This window comes from Lissotriton vulgaris, chromosome 1_2, assembly GCF_964263255.1.
Source record: "Lissotriton vulgaris chromosome 1_2, aLisVul1.2, whole genome shotgun sequence".
Taxonomy (NCBI): domain Eukaryota; kingdom Metazoa; phylum Chordata; class Amphibia; order Caudata; family Salamandridae; genus Lissotriton; species Lissotriton vulgaris.
The window spans coordinates 97,059,742-97,087,364 of NC_141686.1; the positions used below are offsets into that span (position 1 = coordinate 97,059,742).

Below are 27,623 nucleotides of genomic sequence, written 5' to 3' on the forward strand. Positions count from 1 at the left end.
AGACATAGCATTGGCGTGGCTTAGGGACACACAGCGCAAGTTCTTAGCGCTTGACCTGGAGGTCGATGAGATTACGGACGCAATCATGACCATGTCATCCGGGAAAGCGCCGGTCTCTGATGGTCTTCCTATAGACTTCTACAAGACCTTTGTGACTACCCTTGCACCCATACTTAAAGCATTGTTCTACGAGCCTCTGGAAGAGGGTTGCTTACCGGCCACCATGAGGGAGGCACAGAAAATGTCACTGTTAAAGCCCGGCCTCTAACACTCCTCAATAGTGATACAAAAATCCTAGCCCAAGTACTGGCGACGAGGCTTAATGTACTCCTACAAAAACTAGTATTACCTGACCAGGCGGGCTTTGTGCCCCATCGGGCGACAGCTAATAATTTACGAACCCTCTTCGCAGTCCTACAAGACATTGACCCTAAGAGCGCGGAGATGGCTGTCTTTTTAGACGCCACCAAAGCGTTGACTGTCGAATGGGACTACCTGATGGTGGTACTGCTCCATATGGGGATTCCCTTTTCCCTTGTTAATTGGATACGGCTACTATACACTCAGCCATGTGCCAGAGTCCTCCTTAACGGCTCCAGATCTGTGAGCTTTCCGGTTGCCAAGGGCACGAGGCAAGGGTGCCCACTCTCCCCGGTCTTATTCGCCCTAGCGATTGAGCCCCTTGCTGCGAAGCTACGACAGCACCATAACCATAGGAACCTCATATACCCGTCCAGACAGCTGCTAGTGTCGCTCTATGCTGATGACATAATGCTGTATGTTCACAAGCCGCAGGATAATTTAAACCCAATACTGAGGGTAATCACTAAGTTTGGTGCTGTGGCTGGAGTGCAAATAAACTGGAATAGGTCTGCGGTCTTCCCTTTGACCGACCACACTCGACCACATCAGCTAGACTATCCCCTGACGTGGGAGACAGATGATTTTAAGTATCTGGGCATTCAGGTCACCAGGGATCGGGACGCTATATTGAGGCTTAATTACGGGCAGGCCATGGACAGGGTGACAGATAATATCTCCAAGTGGATCAGACTACCCCTTTCGATGGCAGGGAGGATATCATTAATTAAAATGAACATACTTCCGAAGTTCTTATATTTATTCATAAACATTCTGTATCACCCGGGAGCCTTCTTTTTCCATTCGCTTCATTCACAGTTAGTGCACCTTATTTGGAGGGGGGCAAGCAAGCACGGCTGAAATTAACTACACTTATGCTGCTGTACCGATTGTGAGGGTTTGATGTTCCTAACTTCGAGCATTACTATTATAGTGCGCAGGCACACTTTGTGGTATACTGGTTTCACCCGCCTCCGTATATGCCTCACCTTGCAGTTGAGGACGGCTACATGGCCCCTGTCTCGACGTCCGAGTATGTGTATATGCCCTCTAGGGAGCGGTACGATGATCCCTCCACAGTGGACTGCACAGTCCGAGCGTGGAACTGGTTAGCGAAAGCGGAGGGTATACACCTGATGTACTCCCCTAGAGTGCCCCTGCGCCGCTGCCCGCTGTTGCCTGTCACGGGTGAAAAAATTTGCCAACGGATGCTTGACAGACTGAAGATGGGAACATGGGGAGACCTATATATTGGAGGGAAATTCCGCACGAAAGAGCAGTTTTTTTGAGATCATGCGCAATCTTTCATGGAGGTGTTCCTATACACGCGCCTTCTGCAAAGTTTCAGAGACCTAACTCCGGGGTTCCCGCAGGAACCGGAGACATATACGTCATTACACTTAATGTTGCAACCCGAGGCCCCTACACATGTTTTGTCTATGGTGTATAAACGGGTGCGCGACATGCCTCCTGCTCATCCTGTTCGGGCCCGCCGGGAGTGGGATGCGGATCTAGACAGCCTCCTAACAGATGAGCAGTGGGAAGCGGCCTGTCTCCAAACGGAAGTCAAATCCAGTAACTGTAGGCTTCGATTGGTACACTACAAGTTCCTGCACCGACTATATCATACCCCGGCGCGATTGAATAGGATTCACCTTAGGGGAGACGACAAATGTCTAAGATGTGGTCAGGGAGAGGCGGACTTTATGCATTTGGCCTGGAGATGCCCCCGCGTGGCTTCATTCTAGTAGGAAGTATTTGCGGGGTTAACTAGTATGGTGAACACATCGCTATCTCCGACTCCCCTCAGGGCCCTATTGGGATTGACGGGTGACATACAAACACCACACAAACAATTTCTAGCCATAGGCATCCTTTTGGCGCGACGACAGATAGCCTGCAGATGGGGTAGAGGCAGAGCCCCTAAGTTTAAAGACTGGCTTCATGATATGTCCGTTTGGCAGGAATACCTCTAGGTGTATGCAAAGCAACTACCTCTGAAGTCGAGGCCTCGTGACATATGGGGGCCCTTGATAAATTACTTAATGAGGCAGGGCAGCAGCGAAGAAGGAACTGAAGGTAGCACGCAGTTGGAACGAATGGGCCGCTTTGTGTGGCTGGAATACTTTAGATGAACGGGCGGATGTGGGGGTGCTACGGGTGGGGGGGGGGGGGGTGGCGATGATCATCCTGAACTATTGGAAAAGGACCCAGAGACATTTTCTCGCTTGGCGAGTGGACTTCTGAATATTGACTCAATACACGGCTGACTTCAAGGGCTTTACTATCCCGAGTGTGCGGGGAAGGAGGGGGGTTGTTGGGGTTGGAAGGGGGAGGACGGAATTGGGAGAGGGTGGAGGAGAATGTATGGCATACGAGTCTATCAGAGTAATTGCATTGAATGGGCAGATTGCCCTGTTTGAGATTGTATGGCAAATTTCTTTATGCAATAAAGGTTTTTATAATAAATAAAACATCTCTTATTTCATATCTATTAACTACAAACAGGTCTATAGGTCTTCAATGGTGTTCAGACCTCTCAGACTTTTTGTGTCTAGATCCAGAATATAGCAGGTCTCAAGTCTTCCAAGTTTTAATTCTCTATTTCCTCCTCTTCTTTGAGTGGCGATTGAATCAATTAGGAAATATTTCAGATCACTTACATTGCTTCTGTGAATTTCATTGAAATGTCGAGCAATGGGGTATGTTGGGTCTGAGTTCTTTATGGCCCTAATGTGTTGGAAATATGCGTTTGTGCTCTTGGAGTTTCGTACTTCCTACGTATTGCAGCCCACATGTGCATTGCAGTACATATATCGCACACTCTATTGTGCATGGAAGGTGTTTATCTATCTTATTTGCTTCATCACATATTGCTGTAGTGTATGTAGTTCTATTCACCCCTGCTTGCATGCCTTGCAGCTTATGCATTTAAAGAAGTCTTTCCTTGCAGTTAACCATGAGACTCCTTCCTCCACTTCTGGGCTGCTCATCACCAGAGCATTTCCCATAGATTTTGTTTTCCTATAGGAGATGGAAGGTGTTTTTGGTAAAAGGTGTCCTATTACTGGATCATATAATATCAAGGGCCAGCTTAGTTTGAGAATACTTCTTAGCTGTTTTTCTTGTTTGCAATAAGTTAAGATAATTTTGATGAGGTCATTATTATTCAGATCTGTTGTGTTGATTGGATTTGGCTATAGCTGTGTCTATTGTTTTGGGAGAGTATCCTCTTTCTAAAAATCTTATTTTGCTTGCTTGTTGTGTCGATTTTAGCTCCTGATCATCACTAGATATCCGTCTTAGTCTCAACATCTCTCTGTATGGTATACTTTCTATCAGATGAATCAGATGAGAGCGTGTGGTGTGAAGAACTGTATTTCCTGCTGTTGCTTTTCGGTGTAATAAAGTGACCAGTGTGTTGTTGACTATGCTGACTTTTACATCAAGAAAGTCAACTGAATCTGAGCTAACCATGGCTGTAAAATGTAAATTGATTTCATTCTCATTTAGTAAAGACACAAATTCTAAAGCACTTTCTTTGGTTCCTCTTCACACCACAAACAGATCGTCTATATAACGTAGCCAAACTACAATATATATATTCAACTCGCTTTGTTTCACAATTCCCCCCACCACTAAGCAGGTAACTAGTGGTTAAAGTGGGCGGGATCGGAAGGGCCCGGTGTGGTGCTACTTCTTTAAAACCATAGATTCCATTTCCCTACTTTCTTGTTATGAACATGCATCGCAGAACGGAAGAAACAGCCAAGGCCTGTAAAGAAGGCTCGGCTTGTGGCCGTTCTGGGACAGATGGGCAGAAAAGGACTCTATCTTTTCCTTCTTGCCCAGAGAAGACGAGGACAGTGTCCACTTCTGCTCTGCTGCTTCAGATGCCCACCCCCTTTCTTTCTTCCCCTTATTCCCTCTCTTTCTGTCCAGCTCCTTCTGACTTACTGAAAACCCTGACTTCAAGGGTTCGCACCCTCTCTTTCCATTATTTGTTCCCATGTGAAATGGATCCAAAAAAGAAAAACACTTTTGCTGGAAATGTCATAGTTTTCTGACATTTTTCTAGTCTAAAATGCAGCCTCTGGAATAAAGGGTTAAAAATAAGAAAAATAAATAAATAACTGAATAAAGGAAGACGGAGTGGTAGCAAAGTGGCAAGATTGATTTTATTCACACCCAAATACATTAGCGCAACTCTACAGAGCTTGCCAGTGAAGCACAACTTTTGTTTTCCGGTCTGACTTTGAATAGCATTTTTCCCCTCATGCGGGGAAGTGCACCAATGCACAAGTTACTTACCTTCAGTAACAATATATCTGTAAGAAACAGTAGTTAGTGTTAGATTCCTTACCTTAGAATATCCCCAGGCGAAAGACTGGATCCGGAAAGTTTTCGCCAGCAGTACCCCTGCGCGTCGCTAGGCGTCGTCTGCGGCTCAGCGTCCGTCGTCAGCGTCGTGATCGCCGGGATGATGGACGCGGAGTACATAGACGCCGCCCTCGTGCGCTGACGTCAGTTCTGTACATAGCTTTCCGCGCCTGGAACGCAGAGCCATGATAGAAACCGACACTGGTGCCATGAAACTAGGGCCCTGAAAGGGATGTCCTTAACCCTAAATATCGGTTCGCAGAACAAGGAGGATGGGTGTGGCGTTAAGGGATCGAACACTAACTACTGTTTCTTACAGATATATATCGTTATCTAAGGTAAGTAACTTGTGCATCTGAAAGAAACAGGTTAGTGTTAGATTCCTTACCTTAGAATAGATACCCCAGCAATACCAACCCCGGTGGTGGGTCTGCGAACCAAGATCACACCAGAAAGTCCTGGAGAACGGAACAGCCGAAAAGCCATCTCTCTGGACTTGGCTGTCCAGGCAGTATTGTCTAGCAAATGTGTGCAGCGAGGCCCATGTAGCTGCCTTGCAGATATCCTGCAAAAGGACTTCCCGACCCTGGGCAGTAGTAGCTGCCGTGGCCCAAGTGGAATGGGCACACAGCCCAACTGGAGGCTCCTTTTTCGCCAAGGAGTAGCAAACCTTGATGCATAAGACAACCCACCGAGAGATGGTCCGCTTGTGCACCGCCCGTACTTCTTTGCGCCCACGTAACCAACAAAGAGCTTGTCATCCACCCGGAACTGGCGTGTGCGGTACAGATAGAATGAGAGCGCACATTTTGGGTCCAGACGGTGGAGCTTCTCTTCCTCTTTCGAGGGATGCGGAAGCGGATAGAAGGGGGGCAAGGAGACTGACTGCCCGATATGAAAGGCTGTGACCACCTTGGGCAGGAAAGAAGGACGAGTCCTTAGAACAACCTTGTCCAGATGGACAGAGAGGATAGGAGGTTTAGAAGATAGAGCCTGGAGCTCACTCACTCTCCTAGCAGAGGTAATGGCAACCAGGAATGCAGTCTTAAGAGTCAGAAGACGAAGAGGACAGTTATGAAGTGGCTCAAAAGGAGCGCACATCAGATACGTTAGAACAAGATTCAAGTCCCACTGAGGCATCACAAAGGGAACATGTGTGTGATGCCTTTCAAGAATCTATTTACAACAGGGGACTTGAATAGAGAAGGCTGATCAGGAAGCCTTAAGAAGGCTGAAATCGCCGAGAGGTAGCCCTTGATAGTGCCCAGAGCAGAGCCCTGCTGGGCAAGTGAAAGAAGGAAGAGGAGAACCTCTGAAAAGGGGGCAGAGAGTAACCTTTGCTGTGCACCATGCCACAAATTTGTTCCACCTGCAGGCGTATACCGTTTTTGTGGAGGGACGCCTGGGTGCCAGAATCACATCGCAAACTTCAGGAGGCAAGTCAAATGGCCTCAACTGCCGCCGCTCAATCTCCACGCATGTAGGTGGAGACTGGACAGGTTCGGGTGGAGGACCGTCCCCTGCTGCTGCGACAGAAGGTCCTCCTAAAGAGACAGACGAATCGGGGGATTGACTGACAAGCTGAGTAGCTCGGGATACCAGTATCTTCGTGCCCAGTCCGGAGCCAGAAGGATGACTTGGGCACGGTCTCGCCTGATCTTCAGCACTCTGGGCAGAAGTGGTATAGGCGGAAAGGTGTACAACAGACAGCAGCTCCACTCGCGACGAAAAGCGTAGCCGAGTACATTGAGAATATGCATTTCTTCATTGCCTGGCTAGTTTGGTGCTTCGGTAGGTTTCAATTAAAATAAATATATTGGTACGAATGGTCGCTTCTGGTGGTAAATTAGATGAAGAACCGCGTATGGAAGGGCGTTAATGGTAATGATATTGCCGTGTAGTCAAGCTTCGATTGCGACTTCCCTCCCAAATATGTGTGCTTTGGCGGGGTGTATTCCGAAGTTTCTACCGTTTAGGATTCTCAAACCTAGGCATTCAAGCATTTTCACCAGATGTTGCCCTATAAGATCAGAGGGAACCGACTTAAACGGATATTGAGGTTGTACATTCCAGCACTTGTTATCTGTGGATAGTTTCCCGTCTTCTTCTGGTGTGTAAATTAAGTTTGAGTTAAAGTCTCCTGTTTCGATGATATCCCAGAAGGGGTTGGTGCTTCTTATGTCAATGATTATGGGTGTTAATAAGACATTATGAGCTTTCTGCTTTTGCGCCGATGGATGGGCATTGATGTTACTTAGTAGTACGACTCTTAGTTCCTCTTTAGGTGGCAACGAAAATGTTATTAATTGTACGTTTGGACCATCGGGGGCTATTTGCTCTGATCGGATGTTGATGGCTGTTGACACAAACTGCTAAACCGCCTTTTGGACGTCCACGTCTCCTATGTTTCTCAGCTGGTGTGTTGATATGTGTAAATACAGCAAGAGGCAACTCCTCCAGTGACCACGTCTCCTGCAGGGCAATTATGTCACAAGTTGTCCATGCTTGTGGGGGGACTGCCATCTTCTAGCCATTTTTTCGCTCTTGCTATGTTCCACGAGATACGTGTAAAGTTCCCTCATGAAGGTTCGTCTCCTGGTTGCATGATGGTCAGTTATCCTTCACTTTATTCAGGATTCCTGGGAGCCAGCTTCAAAGGTCGTTGTTAGGTTCTGTGTTCTCCTTTTTTTTCAAGATGGCATCATTGCGTCGTGTTGCAAGTGGGCTCCTCCCTTTAGCTTGCCGGGGGACTGAGTATACCTGTGATTTGGCTATAGCCTTGCACAGCCCTGCATTTTCTTTCTTGGTGGAATTCTCCGCAAGCGGGCCAGTGTAATGAGGTATAGCAGGTTTGCAAAGTCTTATGCCCCATATGTCAAGTTTTTGGTTTTGGCTCATAATGAGTTGGGCAAGTTCCGCTGTTTGCCATGTTGTAAGCAATTGTTATTTCAGGTTTCCATTTTCCTTCTGGCAAAATTCCACTGTCAATAGATGGGTTGACTTTAGATGTTTTAGAACAGGGATGGAGGTTAGTAATTGTAGTATATTACCCTTGTTTAGAATGTCATGCTGCCCCTGGGACTCCTACTCTGGTGTTTGTAATATTTGTTGTGGTAATAGTCCAAACTGCCGGGTGTTAGTGCTAGTGTTGGCTTCTTGGTCTTTCCCCACAGCAGTATTTACTACTCTTTTTGAGGTCTTGAGCTGGAGTACATTGGAATCACATGCTTTTCTGATTGCTCTCTGTATCTCTTGATGTTGTGTCCTCTTCTTGAGGTCTCGGCTCGGTTTCTCGAATGATTGCCCTTGGCCAATTCCCTTGGTTGCCTTCCGTAGGGTTTACGTTCTCATTATTGCATATATTAAATCTAAGGTTTTCATGTAGCTGGATACCCCTTGTTATGAATCTGGGGGTTGAAATCTCAAGTAGCTAAGTTGGGGTTCGCCTTGTGTTTCTTGTCTTGAGAAGGTGTTTCTGTGTAATCACTGGTCCTAGGCTCGTAGTTAGTCATTCTACCTCGGGCTTTTTCCAACCGTCCTAACAAAGTCTGATCCTTAGTTTTTACTTCTTTGCTTGGCTGTGGGTTGGATACTTCTTTCTCATTTGTTGTTTCTTTTTTCAACTTCGGATGTGGGACACTGTTTACGAACAGTTGCAATGTCAAGTTTGCGATATGCCATGCATTTTTCCTTGTTGCTTCTTACTGTGTTGATGACAAGTTACTTACTTGTGTAACGATCTATCTGTAGGAGACATTAGTTAGTGATACATTCCTTACCTTAGAATATCCCCAGGCGTCAGACTGGTTTCGGAAAGTTTTCATCAGCAGTACCCCTGCGCGTCGGAAGGTGGCGTTGTGCGGCTCCGCGCCCATCGCTGGCGTTGTAAGCGCCGAGATGATGTCACGGAGACTACTTAGGCGCCACCAATGCACGCGGACGTCGGTTCTGTACACGACTTTCCGCTCCAGGAACTTAGAGCCATGCAAGAAACTGACCACTGGTGCCATGAAACTAGGGCCCTGAAAGGGAAGACCTTAACCCTAGAAATCAGTTCGCAGAACGGGGACGATGGGTGGGACGGTAAGGAATCATCACTAACTAATGTCTCTTACAGATATATCGTTACACAAGTAAGTAACTTGTGCATCTGAAAGAGACACGTTAGTCATAGATTTCTTACCTTAGAATAGATACCCCAGAAATAGCAACACCGGTGGTGGGTCTGCGAACAAGATCACACCAGAAAGTCACGGAGAACAGAACGGCCAAAGAAGCCGTCTCTCTGGACTGGACTGTCAAGGCAAAAATGCTTGGTAAACGTGTGCAGCGAGGCCTATGTAGCTGCATGACAGATGTCCTGCAAGGGAACGCAGCGTCCCAAAGCAGTAGTGGCTGCTGTTGCCCTGGTAGAATGGGCACGCAGCCCCACAGGAGGCTCCTTCTTAGCCAACGAATACCAATGAATAACATGCTTTGATGCACAGAACGAATCACAGAGAGATGGTCCGTTTGTGCATGGCCCGACCTTTTTTGGCACCCAAGTAGCCAACTAAATGTTGGTCATCCACCCGGAACTGTTGTGTAAGCTTCAGATAGAACGAAAGAGCACGTCTTGGGTTCAGACAGGGGAGCCTACCTTCCTCTTTTGAAGGATGCAGAAGTTCAAAAAAGGTGGGCAATGTGATGGTCTGCCCGAAGTGGAGCCCGAAGTACCACATGGCGGTGGTGTTGTCGGTGAACACCTGCACTACACTTCTCTGGACAGAGGGAAGGAATGCTTTCAGTGCAAGTCGGATCGCCTGAAGCTCCAAAAGTTTGATATGGAGCCGGGACTGCGCTGGAGACCTGAGGTCTCTGATCTCTGCCTCTCCCATGTGGCCGCCCCATCCCAGGAGGGACGCATCCGTCACCAATGTGTGCCCAGGTTGGGGAAGGGAGAGGGATCTGCCATTGACCCAATTGCGATTCGTGAGCCACCACTGCAATTGTTGTGCAGTACCCTCCCCTGATCTGCCCAGATGAGCTGCAACCACCGCCATCACTTTTGTGAACACCCGAGGGGGACTGGTAAGGCAGAAGGGGAGCACGGCAAACTGAAAGAACTCTTGGCCTACTATGAACCGTAGGTAACGCCGGTGGGCTGGCAGGACAGGGATATGAATATATGCGTCCAACGCAACCATCCAGACTCCAGAGTGGAGGGCAGCCAAGACCTGAGCCAGAGTCATTTTCTTGAACATCTCCTTCCGGCGGAAGCGGTTGATGTTCCTGAGGTCCAAGATGGGACGCATGTCCCCTTTCTCCTTCTTGGGGACCAAAAAGTAGTGGGGACCAAAAAGTAGTGGGAATAACAGCATCCTACTTCTGGCAACCTTTGGCAAGAAAGAAGGACAAGTCCTTAAAACCACTCTGTCCGGAAGAACAGAGAGAAAAGGAGGTTTAGAAGAAAGAGCCTGGAGCTCACCCACTCTTATGGCAGAGGTTAAAGCTACCAGGAAAGCCCTCTTTAGAGTGAGTTGACGTAAAGGACAGTTATGAAGTGGCTCAAAGGGAGCGTACATCAGATAGGTCAAGACAAGATTTAAGTCCCATTGAGGCATAATCAAAGGCACGGATGGAAACGTGTGTGAAATGCCTTTCAGGAAGCGATTAACCTGGGACGTAAAAAAGAGAGGGCTGATCTGGAAGTCGTAGAAAGGTGGAAATGGCCAAGAGATAACCCTTGATTGTGCCCAGAGCAGAGCCCTGCTGGGCTAAAGAGAGACGGAACAGAAGGACCTCTGAAAGAGGGACAGAAAGGGGATCCACAGCCTTTGCTGTGTACCATGCCACTAATTTGTTCCACCTACAGGCATATACCGTCTTAGTGGAGGGACGCCTGGCTGCCAGAATAATATCACAGACTTCGGAAGGAAGGTCGAAAGCTGTCAACTGTCGCCGCTCAATCTTCACGCATGGAGGAGGAGGCTAGACAGGTTCGGGTGGAGAGCTGTCCCCTGCTGCTGTGACAGAAAATCCTCCCGAAGATGCAGTCGATTGGGGGATCGATCGCCATGCTGAGTAGCTCTGGATACCAGTTTCTTAGTGCCCAATCCGGTCCACATTTATGACTTGGGCCCGGTCGCGCCAAATCTTCTTGTGCACTCTGGGCAGAAGTGGTATAGGCGGAAAGGAATACAACAGACCGCAGCTCCCCTCGTGACGAAAAGCGCCGCCAAGCGAGTGCTGCCTTGGAAATTGCAACGCGCAGAACTGATGACATTGCGGGTTCTCTTTGGGTAGCAAGAAGATCTAACCAAGACTATCCCCACTGCAGAAAGAGACCTTGCACAACGTCCGAGTTCAGACGCCATTCATGATCCATCAAGCACCGGTGGCTGAGTTTGTCTGCCCTGGCATTCAGAGACCCTGCCAGATGTTGAACCACCAAGGTAATGCCTTGATGTCACAGCCATGTCCAGAGGCGGAGAGCCTCCTGACATAGGGTCCACAATGCCATCCTTTCCTGTTTGTTGCAGTACCACATGGCGGTGGTGTTGTCGGTGAACACCTGCACTACACTTCTCTGGACAGAGGGAAGGAATGCTTTCAGTGCAAGTCGGATCGCCTGAAGCTCCAAAAGTTTGATATGGAGCCGGGACTGCGCTGGAGACCTGAGGTCTCTGATCTCTGCCTCTCCCATGTGGCCGCCCCATCCCAGGAGGGACGCATCCGTCACCAATGTGTGCCCAGGTTGGGGAAGGGAGAGGGATCTGCCATTGACCCAATTGCGATTCGTGAGCCACCACTGCAATTGTTGTGCAGTACCCTCCCCTGATCTGCCCAGATGAGCTGCAACCACCGCCATCACTTTTGTGAACACCCGAGGGGGACTGGTAAGGCAGAAGGGGAGCACGGCAAACTGAAAGAACTCTTGGCCTACTATGAACCGTAGGTAACGCCGGTGGGCTGGCAGGACAGGGATATGAATATATGCGTCCAACGCAACCATCCAGACTCCAGAGTGGAGGGCAGCCAAGACCTGAGCCAGAGTCATTTTCTTGAACATCTCCTTCCGGCGGAAGCGGTTGATGTTCCTGAGGTCCAAGATGGGACGCATGTCCCCTTTCTCCTTCTTGGGGACCAAAAAGTAGTGGGGACCAAAAAGTAGTGGGAATAACAGCATCCTACTTCTGGCAACCTTTGGCAAGAAAGAAGGACAAGTCCTTAAAACCACTCTGTCCGGAAGAACAGAGAGAAAAGGAGGTTTAGAAGAAAGAGCCTGGAGCTCACCCACTCTTATGGCAGAGGTTAAAGCTACCAGGAAAGCCCTCTTTAGAGTGAGTTGACGTAAAGGACAGTTATGAAGTGGCTCAAAGGGAGCGTACATCAGATAGGTCAAGACAAGATTTAAGTCCCATTGAGGCATAATCAAAGGCACGGATGGAAACGTGTGTGAAATGCCTTTCAGGAAGCGATTAACCTGGGACGTAAAAAAGAGAGGGCTGATCTGGAAGTCGTAGAAAGGTGGAAATGGCCAAGAGATAACCCTTGATTGTGCCCAGAGCAGAGCCCTGCTGGGCTAAAGAGAGACGGAACAGAAGGACCTCTGAAAGAGGGACAGAAAGGGGATCCACAGCCTTTGCTGTGTACCATGCCACTAATTTGTTCCACCTACAGGCATATACCGTCTTAGTGGAGGGACGCCTGGCTGCCAGAATAATATCACAGACTTCGGAAGGAAGGTCGAAAGCTGTCAACTGTCGCCGCTCAATCTTCACGCATGGAGGAGGAGGCTAGACAGGTTCGGGTGGAGAGCTGTCCCCTGCTGCTGTGACAGAAAATCCTCCCGAAGATGCAGTCGATTGGGGGATCGATCGCCATGCTGAGTAGCTCTGGATACCAGTTTCTTAGTGCCCAATCCGGTCCACATTTATGACTTGGGCCCGGTCGCGCCAAATCTTCTTGTGCACTCTGGGCAGAAGTGGTATAGGCGGAAAGGAATACAACAGACCGCAGCTCCCCTCGTGACGAAAAGCGCCGCCAAGCGAGTGCTGCCTTGGAAATTGCAACGCGCAGAACTGATGACATTGCGGGTTCTCTTTGGGTAGCAAGAAGATCTAACCAAGACTATCCCCACTGCAGAAAGAGACCTTGCACAACGTCCGAGTTCAGACGCCATTCATGATCCATCAAGCACCGGTGGCTGAGTTTGTCTGCCCTGGCATTCAGAGACCCTGCCAGATGTTGAACCACCAAGGTAATGCCTTGATGTCACAGCCATGTCCAGAGGCGGAGAGCCTCCTGACATAGGGTCCACAATGCCATCCTTTCCTGTTTGTTGCAGTACCACATGGCGGTGGTGTTGTCGGTGAACACCTGCACTACACTTCTCTGGACAGAGGGAAGGAATGCTTTCAGTGCAAGTCGGATCGCCTGAAGCTCCAAAAGTTTGATATGGAGCCGGGACTGCGCTGGAGACCTGAGGTCTCTGATCTCTGCCTCTCCCATGTGGCCGCCCCATCCCAGGAGGGACGCATCCGTCACCAATGTGTGCCCAGGTTGGGGAAGGGAGAGGGATCTGCCATTGACCCAATTGCGATTCGTGAGCCACCACTGCAATTGTTGTGCAGTACCCTCCCCTGATCTGCCCAGATGAGCTGCAACCACCGCCATCACTTTTGTGAACACCCGAGGGGGACTGGTAAGGCAGAAGGGGAGCACGGCAAACTGAAAGAACTCTTGGCCTACTATGAACCGTAGGTAACGCCGGTGGGCTGGCAGGACAGGGATATGAATATATGCGTCCAACGCAACCATCCAGACTCCAGAGTGGAGGGCAGCCAAGACCTGAGCCAGAGTCATTTTCTTGAACATCTCCTTCCGGCGGAAGCGGTTGATGTTCCTGAGGTCCAAGATGGGACGCATGTCCCCTTTCTCCTTCTTGGGGACCAAAAAGTAGTGGGGACCAAAAAGTAGTGGGAATAACAGCATCCTACTTCTGGCCCAGGAACGCGCTGAATGGCCCCTTGGCCAAGAGGGCCGTGACTTCCTGCTGGAGAAGCGCAAAATGTTCCCCCGACATGCGGTGGAAATGAGTTGGCATGGCTGGAGGGGTAGTCTTGAAGGGGAGGGAGTAGCATCTTCGGACGATTTGCAGCACCCACCTGTCCGAAGTAACGGAACGCCTGTGGGGAATGTGATGGCGAATCCTGCTGCCCACCGGCGTGGGGTGTGCCCCAAAGCTCATACTAGGAAGACTTTGAGGTGGATGCTGCAGGAGCGGAGGTGGACTGACCTGTACGCTGTCCCCCTGTCCCGCCGCAGCAGGAACCACGTCCGTGACAGCGCTGAGGTTGGTTTTCCACAGGCTTCTGGCCGAACAAACGTGTTGGGCGCCACTACAAAAACATGATAAGCATAAAGCACTTATATTGATCAGTTTATTTATTTATCTTTTATTATATAAATTATTTTTTTCTTTTTTGAATTATATAAAGTTCATGTTTGAATGGATGAAACAATGATTCAATTATGCATTTAAGAATCAAAATGATTACATGTGAATAAATTACAAATCCATGTGATAGACGAAAACGTTGACTCAGGCAGTGCGGCAGATGTCTACAACGCGCGTTTCGGCATACATGCCTTCAGCAGGTAGCAGTCCACTACTCATGAAGAAGATAATAGACAGTGATGTACTGTGGTTTCAGCTCAGTCGGTATATCATGTTGAATAGAACTGAGCTCTGTACAAATGCCTAAAGATATTATTAGATAAAATCGATTGCCGCCGATTGTTACATCTTGTGATTAAAGGCTGCCGCTTTGACCTCCTTTGGCGGTATTTTCCTTAGAAATTCGAAAAACGGTGCAGACAGCCTTCCGTCTGGATAATACTGGCTCCGACTGGGCTCAGCGGAAAACGATGTGTTAGACACAACCATTCAAGATTCAGGTAACGAAATTCAATCAGTTTGAGTTGCCTCCTTTAACAAACCTCTGAATCTGGCGCCATTGTCCATCCAGGATTCCCACCTGATGAGTGTCCTATATCTCCATGTACATTGAACCTATTTGGGCCTGTTGCTTGCATTTGTACAGAGCTCAGTTCTATTCACCATGATATACCGGCTGAGCTGAAACCACAGTATATCACTGTCTATTAGCTTCTTCATGAGTAGTGGACGGCTACCTGATGAAGGCATGTATGCCGAAGCGCGCGTTGTAAACATCTGCCGCACTGCCTGAGTCAACGTTTTCATCGATCACATGGATTTGTATATACTTTTGACTGTGTATCAATTTATTCACATGTAATCATTTTGATTCTTAAATGCATAATTGAATCATTGTTTCATCCATTCGAACATGAACTTTATATAATTCAAAAAAGAAAAAAATAATTGATATAATAAAAGATAAATAAATAAACTGATCAATATAAGTGCTTTATGCTTATCATGTTTTTGTAGAGTGCTTGTCCTACATATGTCTATATCTTAGACACAGAAGAGTATTCTTTAGGATTGAAATTGTTTAGAACACTTTCTAGCTATAACTTTCTTTCACTAGTGTTCATAAGAGAACTTTGTACATCCCCTGAAAAACCAATGGACCACAACCAGGTGTTGCGACAGAGGCCCACTGTTGTGGAAATAGCCCTACTCAGTGAGTCCGCGGTGTCCAGTCCACACCTGATGGCAAACTTTTCTGCATCTTTCCCCTCAGCAACAGCTTGGGAAAGTACTGTCCGAACCTCCTCCGGACACTGAGGCAGCACCTGCGCAACCGTGCCCAACACTGCATCGGAATAGCGGCCCAAGAGGCATGCGGTGTTCACCGACCGCAGCCCTAAGCTGGCAGATGAAAACAGTTTCTTGCCAAACTGTTTCAGCTTCTTGAATTGCTTGTCCGGCGGAGCGGTAGGGAATGCGCTTTGGGAAATGGAGGCCTGGATGACCAGGCTCTCCGGGGTTGATTGGGTCGACAGAAAAGCAGGGTCACCCGAGGCCGGGCGATGGCGCCTGGCCACAATTCTCCCCACAGGGACCCCCGGGGCTGGTCTAGACCCGGTGCCCATCAGTTAGGGCCTCATTGAAAGGCAGCAGAGGCTCCAAAGAACTGGCCGCCGGCTGAAATACTTCAGCGAGGAGATTAGTCCTGAGGGTCACTGTAGGTAGGTCAAGGGCCTCAGGTGTTCTATGGCGCACCACAGTGTATGTAACGCCCTCATATATAGCCACAGCAGGAGGAGAAAGACAACCAGGGTCAGAGGAGAGGTCAAGGCCACATGCATAGTCTAGCTCTTCCGTCTATTCCTGTTCCGACCCGCACTGCTGTGCGAGAGGGTCTTCAGACCCCTCCCAGTCGTCCCAGGCTGCGGAGGTGGGGGAGGGACAGGGGAATACAAATTGTTGAACAGCGCCAGGCGGCGCTGGTCTAGCTCCGTGTCCCAATTAGGGTTCCAACTAGGGGCAAAATTGTCCGGGAACCCAGGCAAAGGCAGTGGCGGAACGATCGGAACCCACTGTGGCACCGGGATTGGAGCTGTCGGCGCCGGAGGGCTCTCAACTGGGACCGCGGGCCTAAAGGCACACCGGCGGGAGCCCGAGGCCTAAAGAGGCGGTCCATGGCTGCAAGAAACTCTTGCACCTAGGCAGGAATCGCCGACTGTCCGGGATAGGGTGGGTAGGCCGCAAGACTCGCCGCGGGGGTGGTACCCACGGCCCCCATGTCCACGTCCGGAGACCGACAGGGGGACGCCGGAGAGCGAAAACGCTTCTTCGACTTCTGCTTATGACCTCTCTTACCCGATTCCGAGTGTGAAGACTTCGACCCAGAGGAGCAGTGATGATGATGGCTCCGCGATTGGGCCCTCGATCGAGCCCTGGACCTCAAACAGCGCGGAGGAGACTGCTAGGCCTCCAGCAGCTTACCGGACCGCTCCCGTAAGGCTTTCGGAGCCATGGCCAGACAGTCGGAACATGGCCGGGAGTCATTGTCGCGCTCCAGACAGTAGAGACAGATGCTATGGGGGTAGGCCACAGACATCGTATGCTGACAGGCCCCGCAGGATTTAAACCCAGGCATCCCTACGTGGCACCAGGAGTCAAGACTCAAAAAGGGGAGACAAAAGTCTCAAAAGTATAGTCAAATAGTGACTAGGGTACGTGCTCTAACCGGACCTGCGCTTGCTGGCGCGGAAAAAGAAAGAACTGACGTCCGCGCGCATGGGTGCCGCCTAAGTAGTATCCGTGATGTCATCTCCGCGCCTATGATGCCAGCGATGGACGTGGAGCCGCACGAAGCCACCTTCCAACAGGCAGGGATACTGCTGACGAAAACTTTCCGGATCCAGTCTGACGCTTGGAGATATTGTAAGGTAAGGAATCTATCACTTACGTGTCTCTATCAGATTTCTCCTGTTTGTTCAGATAATACATGGTTGTGGTGTTGTCAGTCTGAATCAACAGGGAACGTGTGCGGAAAGAAGGGAGCAGTGACTTGAGTGCAAGATGTACCACTCTCAGTTCTAGCCCGATTGATGTGGTATCCCTGCTCTGTCTCTGACCAGAGTCATATATGAGCACCCCAATAACTGTAGGGAAGCATCTGTGACAAATGTTTGACTGGGAAGGTCCTGATGAAAGGGAACTCCTTTGAGCAGATGTGATTGTTTCATCCACCATCTGATTGAATCCTTGACTGAGGGAGAATCATCAAGTCTCCCCAGTGACCTGATACTTGTGACCACTGATCCTCCAGAGATTGTTGCAGAGGACGCATTTGCAGTTTGGCATGTGGGACGATGAAGATACAGGACACCATCAAGCCCAGAAGTGAGGATACTTGCCTGAACGTGTGATGGCGAGAATAGAGGAAATTGCAGCACTTGTGTATTGAGGATAACCTCTCCTCTGAAGGACATATGCTTGCACTTATGGTATCCAGGTAATCGTGCCCAGGTAGTTGATCTTTTGAGTGAGTTGGATTGAAGATCGACTTCTTGTAATTGACTTGTAGGCCCAGATTGCTGAGCACTCGTATGCTGTAGGAGAGATGACTGAAGCAGAGCGGGTAAAGAGATTTTCAGCAACCAGTCGTCCAGGTAAGGATAGCCGAAGATCTTCTGCTTGCGAACAAATGCCGCTACTACTGCCATGCATTTTGAGAACGTGCGGGTGCCTGACTTGAGCCCAAACAGGAGGACTTTGAACTGGAAAGGTCGAGATGCTACCTGAAAACGCAGGAATTTTCTATGTTTTCTGGAAATCGGCACGTGGAAATAAGCGTGCTGCAGGTCTATGGGGCACATCCAGTCCCCTTGGTGTAACTGCGGAAAAATCTGGTGCAGTGCCAACATCCGAAATTTCTGTTTGTGTAAGAACTTGTTCAAAAGCCTACAGTCGAGTATTGGTCTTTACTCTTGGATCGGACCTCTTATGCGTACCAGAAAGTAGCAGAATTAAATTCCTTGTCCTTGCTGCGAAGGAGGAGCTACTTCTATAGCATGTTTCTTTAGTAGAGTTGACACTACGTCTCGCAACAGGTGCTGACATTGAAAAACTTTCCCCGGGGTGGGACTGATGTAGGTGGGGATTTGAACCTGAGCAAGTAGTCATTCTCTACAATACTGAGTACCCACTTGTCTTTTGTGATTCTTTTCCACTCGTCCAGGTGAAAAACAATACTTCCCGCCACCGGAGTGGGTAACAGAGTTGGGGGAAGCTAGGGCTCACTGCGTAGCCGGGTATTTTGCTGAGGAAGGTGTCTGTCTTGTAGCTCCCCTTCCTCGACCCGGTCCGCGCTCATGGTGATGCGACCTGGATTGTTGCTGTTGTGAAGACCAGTGAGGGGTTTGAACCCTCTGTTGGAAAAACTAACGGTCGTATGGTTGGTACTTGTGTCTAAAATCTTTCTGTTTCTCAAGGCGGACTGCTTTTAGAGTGTCCAATTCCATTTTTCATTTTGGACATCTCGTCATTGGCATGAGAGCCAAATGAGGAAGTGCCATTAAATGGAAGATTCATAATCCTTCTCTGAACTTTCGGTTTGAGGCCAGTGAGATACAACCAGGTCGAGAGTCTGGCGCAAATACCATGGGAGTAACCATGTGCAGCCAAATCCGATGCATCCGTAGCTGCGCTAATGACCTGGTTTGTAACCAGACCATCTTCGTGCAAGATTTCATGAAAGTCCTGCTGGTCTTCTTTGGGCAGCTTCTCTGTGAATCTAGATAATGAGTCCCACAGAGATCTGTTGTACCTGCCAAGAAGTGCTGAGGCACTGGCCACTTTCATGAAGAATGCCGTTGTACTCACATCGTTTTTCCCCAGAGAGTCCATGTGTTTACTCTCCTTCTTAGGAGGGACTGCAGAGGATATTGCTCCAGGATGTGTTTTCCTGGCCGCTGCAACTATCACAGAATCTGGTGGAGGATCTGTTCGTAGGATTAGTGGATCCTGGTCAGGTGCCAAGTACTTTTTAGAAATACATGGAGGGGCAGCACCTACTACAGCTGGAGTTTAAAAAGTCTGCAGCGCTGGTTTAAGCAGACCAGGAACCAAAGGTAGTAAGGGCCTTGACGAGGACCGATGGTGTAAAGTCTTGAATATAACCGATTTCGAAGTAGTCGGCACAGGCATGTCAATATTCAACTTGTTGGCACCCCTGCAGAGGACTTCATTAAAAGTGACCATGTCATCAATAGGAGACACTCTGGCAGGGGGGTGGGAGGGTGAGGGGGTAGCAGAAAGTGTTAGTGAATAGTCTCTCACAGAGGACCTTGAGGATGTAGACCATGATGGAGACCTTCGCCGACTTGTTCTTGATTTGGAGGAAGGGCGAGATCTAGACAGCTGAAGCGATGTTCTGGAACGGGAATGGTGAGTTGGAGGAGACCTAGCTCTCCTTAGTGAACTGCGTGGAGACATTCCCGTGGATTTAGCTGGTAGTGGAACAGCTGAGACTCTGGAGGGAGAATATGTTTGAGAGTAGTCTGAACCAGGACTTCTGGGTGGAACCCTTCAATGTCAGACACTCTGTAGCCATCTTGGCAAAAGGTTAACAGGAGGTGTCTGTTTTCCTGCAATCGGTGATCCCGCCGACGAGATTTGCCCTATATTAATGCCTGGAGAAGATGATGCTTCCCTCGACCTTATGGACCTGGACGTCAATCTCAACTTTCCATTGAAGACAAGGGAGGTCTTGGCGACGTGATGCCAGTCACCGTCGTAGGGTTTACTTTTCTCAACATCTAACTGCAGCTGGAGACACTGACTGTGCAGCTCTCGACGTCGACCGCCTGTTTGGCTAAGTTGGGATCCTCGACGTCGACCGCTTGTGTTCCGGAGGCGATGTCCTCAACGCTGACTACCAGTGGGACAGCGACGGACTCCTCGACGCCGACTGACGGTGGGACTGCGGCGGGCCCTTTACGTTGACATTCTCAATGCCGACCGTGCTTGCTGTGACGGCAGAGGAGATCTGGATATCGATCGGCGCCTCGACGTTGATGGGAATTTTTCCAACGTCGACCCAGATTTTGATGTTGACTTATGCTTCTCCGGTGTAACATACTGCGAGCTACAATTTGACGGCGGAGGCTCTGAACGCCTCAACGGCGATCTGTCCCTCGACGTTGTAGCATGCCTTGCCTGCTTTGCCTACGTCACTCTCGAAGCTGCCGGGGAACAGTCAGGGATCTGCTTCTTTTTTTGATGCTGGAGAAACAGAACAATGTTGTTTCTTCTCAGGTCTGTGTCGTTCCCGAGAGGAGGGCTCTTCAAAAGCATGACTGATTTCAAAGCCACTTCTGGAAGGTCCTTTTCCTCTCTCCAGTAGGGTATGAAGCTTTATCTTTTCTCTGTCCCTAAGTATTCTTTTAGAAAATTACTGCCAAAAATAACACTTCTCTGGATTGTGTGAGGATGGTAAACACACAATAAATACAGAGTGGGGGTCCAACTTTGCTATTTTCTTCCCACAGGAGAGACATTTGTTGAATAAATCTGGCATTTCTGACAGAAAAAGTTGGTAAATTGTCAGAAAACCACTAAAGAAGCTGCCAGCAGTCACAAAACGTAGAATGATGAAGACATTTTTTTCAGGAAACCAAGTTCTGACTAGAACAATCAAAAAAAGCTCAATGCTCAAGGATCCTTACAAAAGGAGCCAGAAAAAAGAAGTGACCTAACTGTCACTTGTGGTACATGATGGGAGCAGGGAGCTCCTGGAGGTCTTAAAGGCACGGTGACAGTTTGTTACTAATCCAGTTCTCTCTATGCAGCCTATTAGCCTTTCTTTGAAAATAAAATGCTGTGTTGGAACACTAGAGGAGTGCATGTTCTTTAGTACAGAAATGCAATATAAGGTATTATATTTTAAATCTTAGACTGTTTAAATGATGTTTAGGCTGCATATTTATGTATATTCATGTATATACCTATGATTGAAGGTATTGCGTACGTGCGTATATATATATATATATCCTCGCAGCTTCTGCAAACGGCGTTTGGACCACAGAATAACGGACCACCAAGCAGCAGGTAAGTATTCCAGGAAGATTTATTATCTCTTCATACGGTTCACTTCGGCATGACGCGTTTCGGTTAACAAGTAACCTTGATCACATATATATATAAAACCAAAGCGCGTCAGGCCATGGACTTCAAAGGGATGTTAAGCTGCCTGCTTGGTTTAAATAGAGTTGTTACTCACCGGCAGTGCTGTGCGGCCTCAAGCTGCTGGTCGTTTTTGGTCACACATATATATATATATATATATATATGTGTATTTTTTAATATGCTGCGGGCTCCCCGCATGTGGGCGGGACTATTCAGTGCTTATGACTATTGATGAGTATCCCCTGGAAGAGAACATATAAATTACTCATAACTGTAGGTTACCTTTGAAAATAGTTCCCTACGTGTCTGCTATTGAACTCTGATGTAGTTTCACACGCGGTCTCTGCAACTTACATTGGATTATTCAGATGTCAATTCAGAAATATGGGCAAGAAAGGAAAATTAATTAAAATATTTGTGAATTATTACAAAGTTAAGACTGGGTATAGATCATATTTGCATAGCATTCCCCCACATAAGCAGTGGACTCCCTTGAAACACACTCTGACTACCTTGTGTGGTCAATGCGTACATGTGGGTGCTTCACATAAATTGTACATTCGTACCAACACTTCTGCATAAAAAAGGTTTCTGGCTTTGTAGACTGCGGCTAAATAAGATTTACAACTTCAGAGCTTCCCGTTCCTCAGAGATGTTGGTAAGCTTTAAGAAATTCTCCCTCCCCTAAATAAACAAAATACAATATATATAAATAACTGATAGCTTCTAGGCTCTCATTTAATATCAAAGAATACGTGCATGGTTCTTAAAGCACATGAATTGTAATGTCTGTAACACTCATTGTTAATGCTTAGAATTTGGTTATTTCTATCATTCAATATATAAAATCTGCCACACTGAGTTTTGAACTTAAAATTACTTCTCATGTTCCTCACCTCTTGTGAAAGATTATCATCCAGAAGAATATTCACTAAATTGTCTACCACTTCTTGCTGTATTCTGCTATCTATCTCGTCCCCCATCAGAGCCAGGCGATGTGCTATTGTAATACATACATCAGCTTCTGATTCTTCAACTAAGGAGGAAAGAAAGGAAATTAGTTCAACTGACTAGACAAATTCCCAAATCACTTACCACATGCAAGTGATCAATGCAGTTAGTTAACAGGTCACATGAAGCTGTGGGTTCACCCCAGTCAATTTTATATTGTACAACTTTAACTATGTAGCTTATTTGCCATTTTTTGCTTTGTTGTGTTCACAGTTAATCAAAGTATGTCTGTATGGTAAACTTCCTGTTGATAAACAAAGATGACCGTCAAAGGAATGTCTATTTGTTGAACGTCAAGAGTGACCATTAAAAACAGTTCTAGAATTACAGTCATAAATTATTACTTCTTTTTCCTTTCCCAAACATCTGTAGATCCTGGATGCACATATACTAGAATAATTATTCTTTCTTTCTCAAGGTGCTAGCGCATTTGAAGTATTTAAGGATTTTTATGTTTGCTGTTCTATTTAGGTACTGTACAAATAAAACACTTCCTTCTAAGTTCTAAAATATAAACCTGACAGGATACTGGCGTTTATTGCATGTTCTTTCTCCGTGTCAAATCACCAAGCATAATCCTTGACAAATCCTCAATTCTCTGATAAGGTGTTGAAGCAGACAGGAGCCTCTGGCAATACTGAGCAGCTCAATAGTAACGAAAGCCCTCGGACATCACTAGGAAATGGCAGTTACTCACTAGGTAACTGCACAGTAAACACTGACTTGCCTTGGACCTGCCTGACAGGAGATTGAAACGATGAGAGTTTGTGCGAGAAGCCTGAACCTCACAGAAGTCCTATGAGATCTGTTTGCCAATTACGTACTGAATTGTTTTTGACTGGAAAGCTTGATCGTAATTTCAGCAAGTATAAGTAAAGCCAATCAATCTCGCTTTTAATATTGCAGTTGACCATCTTTCCTGGAATAGTAAATATATAATGAAGTGTCCAAAAAAATGCATCAAATAAATTATATCCACACACGGCAAGCATTAGAGCTGATCTCCGAACTTATACTTTTGTACTTCATGAGAAAAAAAAATTTCCACGTTGGCCACAATGCATCAGCATGCATGTGTACACAAACACAGTCAAGGGCTGCCTTCCAATATGGCCACCATGTATGCGCCTGCGTGCCGATGAACAGGCTGCCAACTTGTAATTATTTGTCGCGTACTTTTATTTACTGTTCCAAGATAGCAGAAAACCATTACAGAATGCTATATTAAGGATTACAAGTACAAGCTGGATGCCACTCGAGCTCATTAAAGTGAACAGTCCAGTAGCAGTGTGCAGATGCTGGGCCTTTACAAATGAAAGACATTGAAAATAAAAAATACATAGAGCAGCGCTGAGTTGTGAAGGGGTGGCGGGAGACCATCAAGTGAGGGGGGTGAGATGTGAAGAGAGAGAGTGAGGGCGCAGGGGTGCGCATGGTCGAGAGAAAATAGTCCCTCATGCACCAGAATACAAGTCCTTCATACACGGTTGAAGGCCAAGCTCCTGTGTGCTGGTCTAAGATGTGATTGACAATGACTCATGAAAATGGCTAGAAGAGGGAAAACAGAGACATCAAAGGGCTTGAAGTGGGCTGTAGCCAAGCCCACTTTAAGTGCATATTAAAGTATTATTCACAACTGGTCCAATACAGCCAAAGCGGTCTTTAGGCAAGACCTAAAAGGAACACAGTGAATCAGCAACACTCTAGTAGGATTCCAATGTTACTCCATCTATGAATGATAACTGTTGATTTGGTTTTGACATTAGTATTACTTATGAACCTTGGTTAGGTCGCGTAATCGTATTATTCTCTGGAGAATTTCCAGCAGTTATGATACGCTACTAAGTTGGATGACAACTATGAAAATAAAAGATCGATTATAAAAGCAAAAAAGAAGACACTGAAAGAGTTTGTTATGAAAATGGGAACATATGTAGTGGACCGGATACCACTCTTCTAGTAAAATTTAATGGAGGAAATATGCTTTTGTCATTCTTAAAGAAGACGATTGTTGTCAATGAAATGGATCGATAAAACGCATCAGGAATGAATAAACTTCAGTTAAGTAACTTTGCTTCAATAAAAAATTCTCCTTTTTTCCAAAAAGTTTTCAGTTAGAAGTGTTTAACTGGAATACATGATTTAATAATTCTGAATGTAACACGAAACTAAAAATGTTCTTGTACAGTTTTCCATTGAACACTGCCAGTCCTGAAATATTTTTGGAGAATCCGTAACACCAATTAATTCAAAGACAGCTCATGCAATAATAGTTTAGGAATGTCTCCATCAGCTTTCAAAACACTTTACTTCAATCAGTGATATTTTCCTGTAGATTTACTACAAATAACCTTCAGGTTTTCTGGTCATTCTTAACACTTCTAAGAGACTTCATACTTTTTTTTTATAGGCATTTAGTGATAACATTGTTTCAACATCAGCGAATGGGGGGCTCAGGAGGTGGTGAAAGAGGGCGCAGCACAAAGCGTTCAGACGTACACAGCTAATTAACAAGTGCCCATCAACGGGAGCCTCAAATACGACACTTGCGACTTAACCTTCCTCAAATTTAATAAGCACTACTGTCTGCCCATTAGTCAATGGGTCGGGAGACTAGATGGCTCCCGGATTCCCGGCATCCATTCCACAGGCATCATGGTGCAGATGAGCAGTTCAGTTGTGGCCCTGGATGCAGGTCTGCCTAGCGCATCAGAGGAGGGTAATCTCCGGGAGTACGGCCCTCCTCGTTTGGCCGCTCAGCGTTTGGCCAGAAATAGGAGCATGGCCGTTAGTCGGAGGTCCATTGGTTGGACATCATTTACATAACCCTATAGGCCGGCTAGGGGAGTTTGTGGTAGGGAGTGCCCAATGACTGTGTGTGGCAGAGAACACCCAAACACAAAAATCCGCCACCCGTGGACACTCCCATGCGATGTGTAAGAGTAGGCTTGAGGGGTAGCGCAATGAAGACAGCATGCGTTCGCTACCAAACCTATGCGGAGGAGCTGTAGAGGAGTGCGGTAGAACCGGTGGAGGAATTTAAAGTGTATTAGCTGAAGTCTAAAGTTGGGTGAGAGGGCTGCGGTCTGGCCACAACAGTAGGAGCATTGGGGTTCTGTAATGGGGTCCGTGCTGTTTCCCAGACTGTGTGTGTGTTACCGACACCCGGACGGGTGTCGTGGCCTGCATAATGGCGTGGAGGCCAGTGAGCAGTTTGCACGGTGAGGGATTGGTGAGGATGTGTTGCAATACTTGTAGTGTGGGTGGGTGCTCAAGGAAAGTGTCATGTATCGTGCAGCGAGTGGCACAAAGTTGGTGGTAGAGCAGAATCTCAAGCGCTGTAGGGTGTGCCTTTCCAGCGGCCACAAACGGGGGTATGAAGTAGCCTTCTGAGTATAGGTCGGCAATATCCTGCTCACGTGCCCTCGCTCTAGCGCCCTTAAATTGCAGGTACGGCAAGAGGGGGTTGTGCCTGGAGGGTAAGGAGGGCGCTTAAAGATAGGGAAGTCCAATGCGCCGTCTCATACCATCCCACACCCCCAGCTTGTACTCCACCATATCTAACTCAGCTTGTGGCGGATTGTAGGGTGCATAGAGACCTGTGACAAGTGGACAGGCTGCGGCATGTTCCACCTCCATAGCAGTGTGTGGCTAGAATTACGTGGGGTAGAGCCAGAAGTGACTATACTGTGTGTGGGCGCTAAGCGCATAAAGAGCCATGTTGGGTGCACCCAGTACCCCCTGTTCTCGAGGAAGAGTGAGTATTTCCTATGAAATCCTAGGCTGTCTACTGACCCAGATCAGTATCACGAGGTTGGAGGGCAGCCAGCGCATGAACTGAGCAGTGAGTGGGAGAGGTATATTTGAGAATAGGAACAGGAACTTGGGTAGGATGACCGTTTTTGCTATCTCTATCCATCCCGTCAGGGATAGTGGCAGGCGGGACCACACTGGGACTCTATCCTCCAGCCACACCACTGCGCGACCATAATTAAACTTTCACATTTTGTCTGGAATCCGGCTGAGCCAGATATCCAGGTAGCGAACCGGATCAGATGCCCATTGTAGTGAGTATTTGGAAGGGAAGGGCTGTGTGTAGTCGGTCAGTGAAACTGTGTGGATCTGGCCCAATTAACATGGATACCGGAGTATCTCATGAACCGTATACCCTTGTGAATAACTGAGGCTAGATTTACCTGCGGCTTGCGAATGTATAAGGTCAAGTCGTCTTCATACATAGATACCACCAGATCCCTAGCCGTGAAGCCAAGACCACAAAGTGCATGGTGCTGCCTTAATACGGCTGTGAGGAGCTCCACTGCCATGACAAATAAAATTGTGGACGGTGGGCACCCCTTGCGTGTCCTGCAAGTGATCAAGAAGGGTTCGGACAACATTCCATTGAGTCGGAGGCAGGTAGTGGGGGAAGTGTAAAGAAGCTAGATCTATTGGAGGAATCAAGGACTGAGTCGCGTGAGTAGCAAAAACAGACACAGACATTCAAGGGAATCGAAGGCCTTCATGGCATCCAGTAGTGTGACAGCAAGTTGAAGGTCCAGAGTGTGTATGAGGGCGAATATTATACGCCGGTTGTGTGTGGTGGACCAGCCCAGGATAAAGCCAGATTGATCCATTCGAACGATAGTGGGCATCAAAGGGAGGAGGCGGTTCGCTAAAGTTTGGCAATGCTTTTGTTACTGACATTGATCATGGAGAGCGGCCACTATGATTCACAACGGGACGCTGGCTTATCTGGTGTTAGAAGCGACACTATGGGCGCTTCTCTTAGGGAGGGTGGTAAGAACCTGATGTCCAGAGAGTCCTCATAAATCGTTACTAAGTGGGGGCTAGTATGGGAGAAGATTCTTTGTAAAAGGTAGTGGTCAGTACATCCAGTTCTTTTGCTTTGTCACCAGGGAGGCTCTGAATGACCAGCAGTATCTCCTCCGAGGTAAATGGAGAGTCTAAGTATGCCTGGTCAATCAATCAATCAATCAATCAATCACAGTATTTCTAAAGCGCGCTACACACCAGGCGCTGGGGGGGGGACTGATCGAAGAGACCGGTCTTGAGAAGTCTTCTGAAGGCCAGCAGGTCCTGGGTCTGTCGTAGGGTGTTCCAGGTCTTGGCGGCAAGGTAGGAGAAGGATTTGCCGCCGGCGGTGGCTTTTCGGTTGCGAGGAACTGTGGCAAGGGCGAGGTTGGCTGAGCGGAGGCTTCGGGTGGGGGTGTGGAAGCTGAGTCGGTTGTTGAGATAAGTA

General features: G+C 47.7%; 1 protein-coding gene across 2 annotated transcripts in view; it reads right to left on the reverse strand.

Annotated features, from left to right (window-relative positions):
- BID (BH3 interacting domain death agonist) overlaps positions 1–27,623 on the reverse strand; it is a 353,803-nt gene that overhangs the window by 92,783 nt on the left and 233,397 nt on the right. For both annotated transcript variants that reach the window (XM_086952899.1, XM_086952900.1), the window contains exon 3: positions 22,249–22,388. In XM_086952899.1, the coding sequence (XP_086809025.1) occupies positions 22,249–22,388 (140 nt within the window). The remainder of the gene's footprint in view (positions 1–22,248; positions 22,389–27,623) is intronic.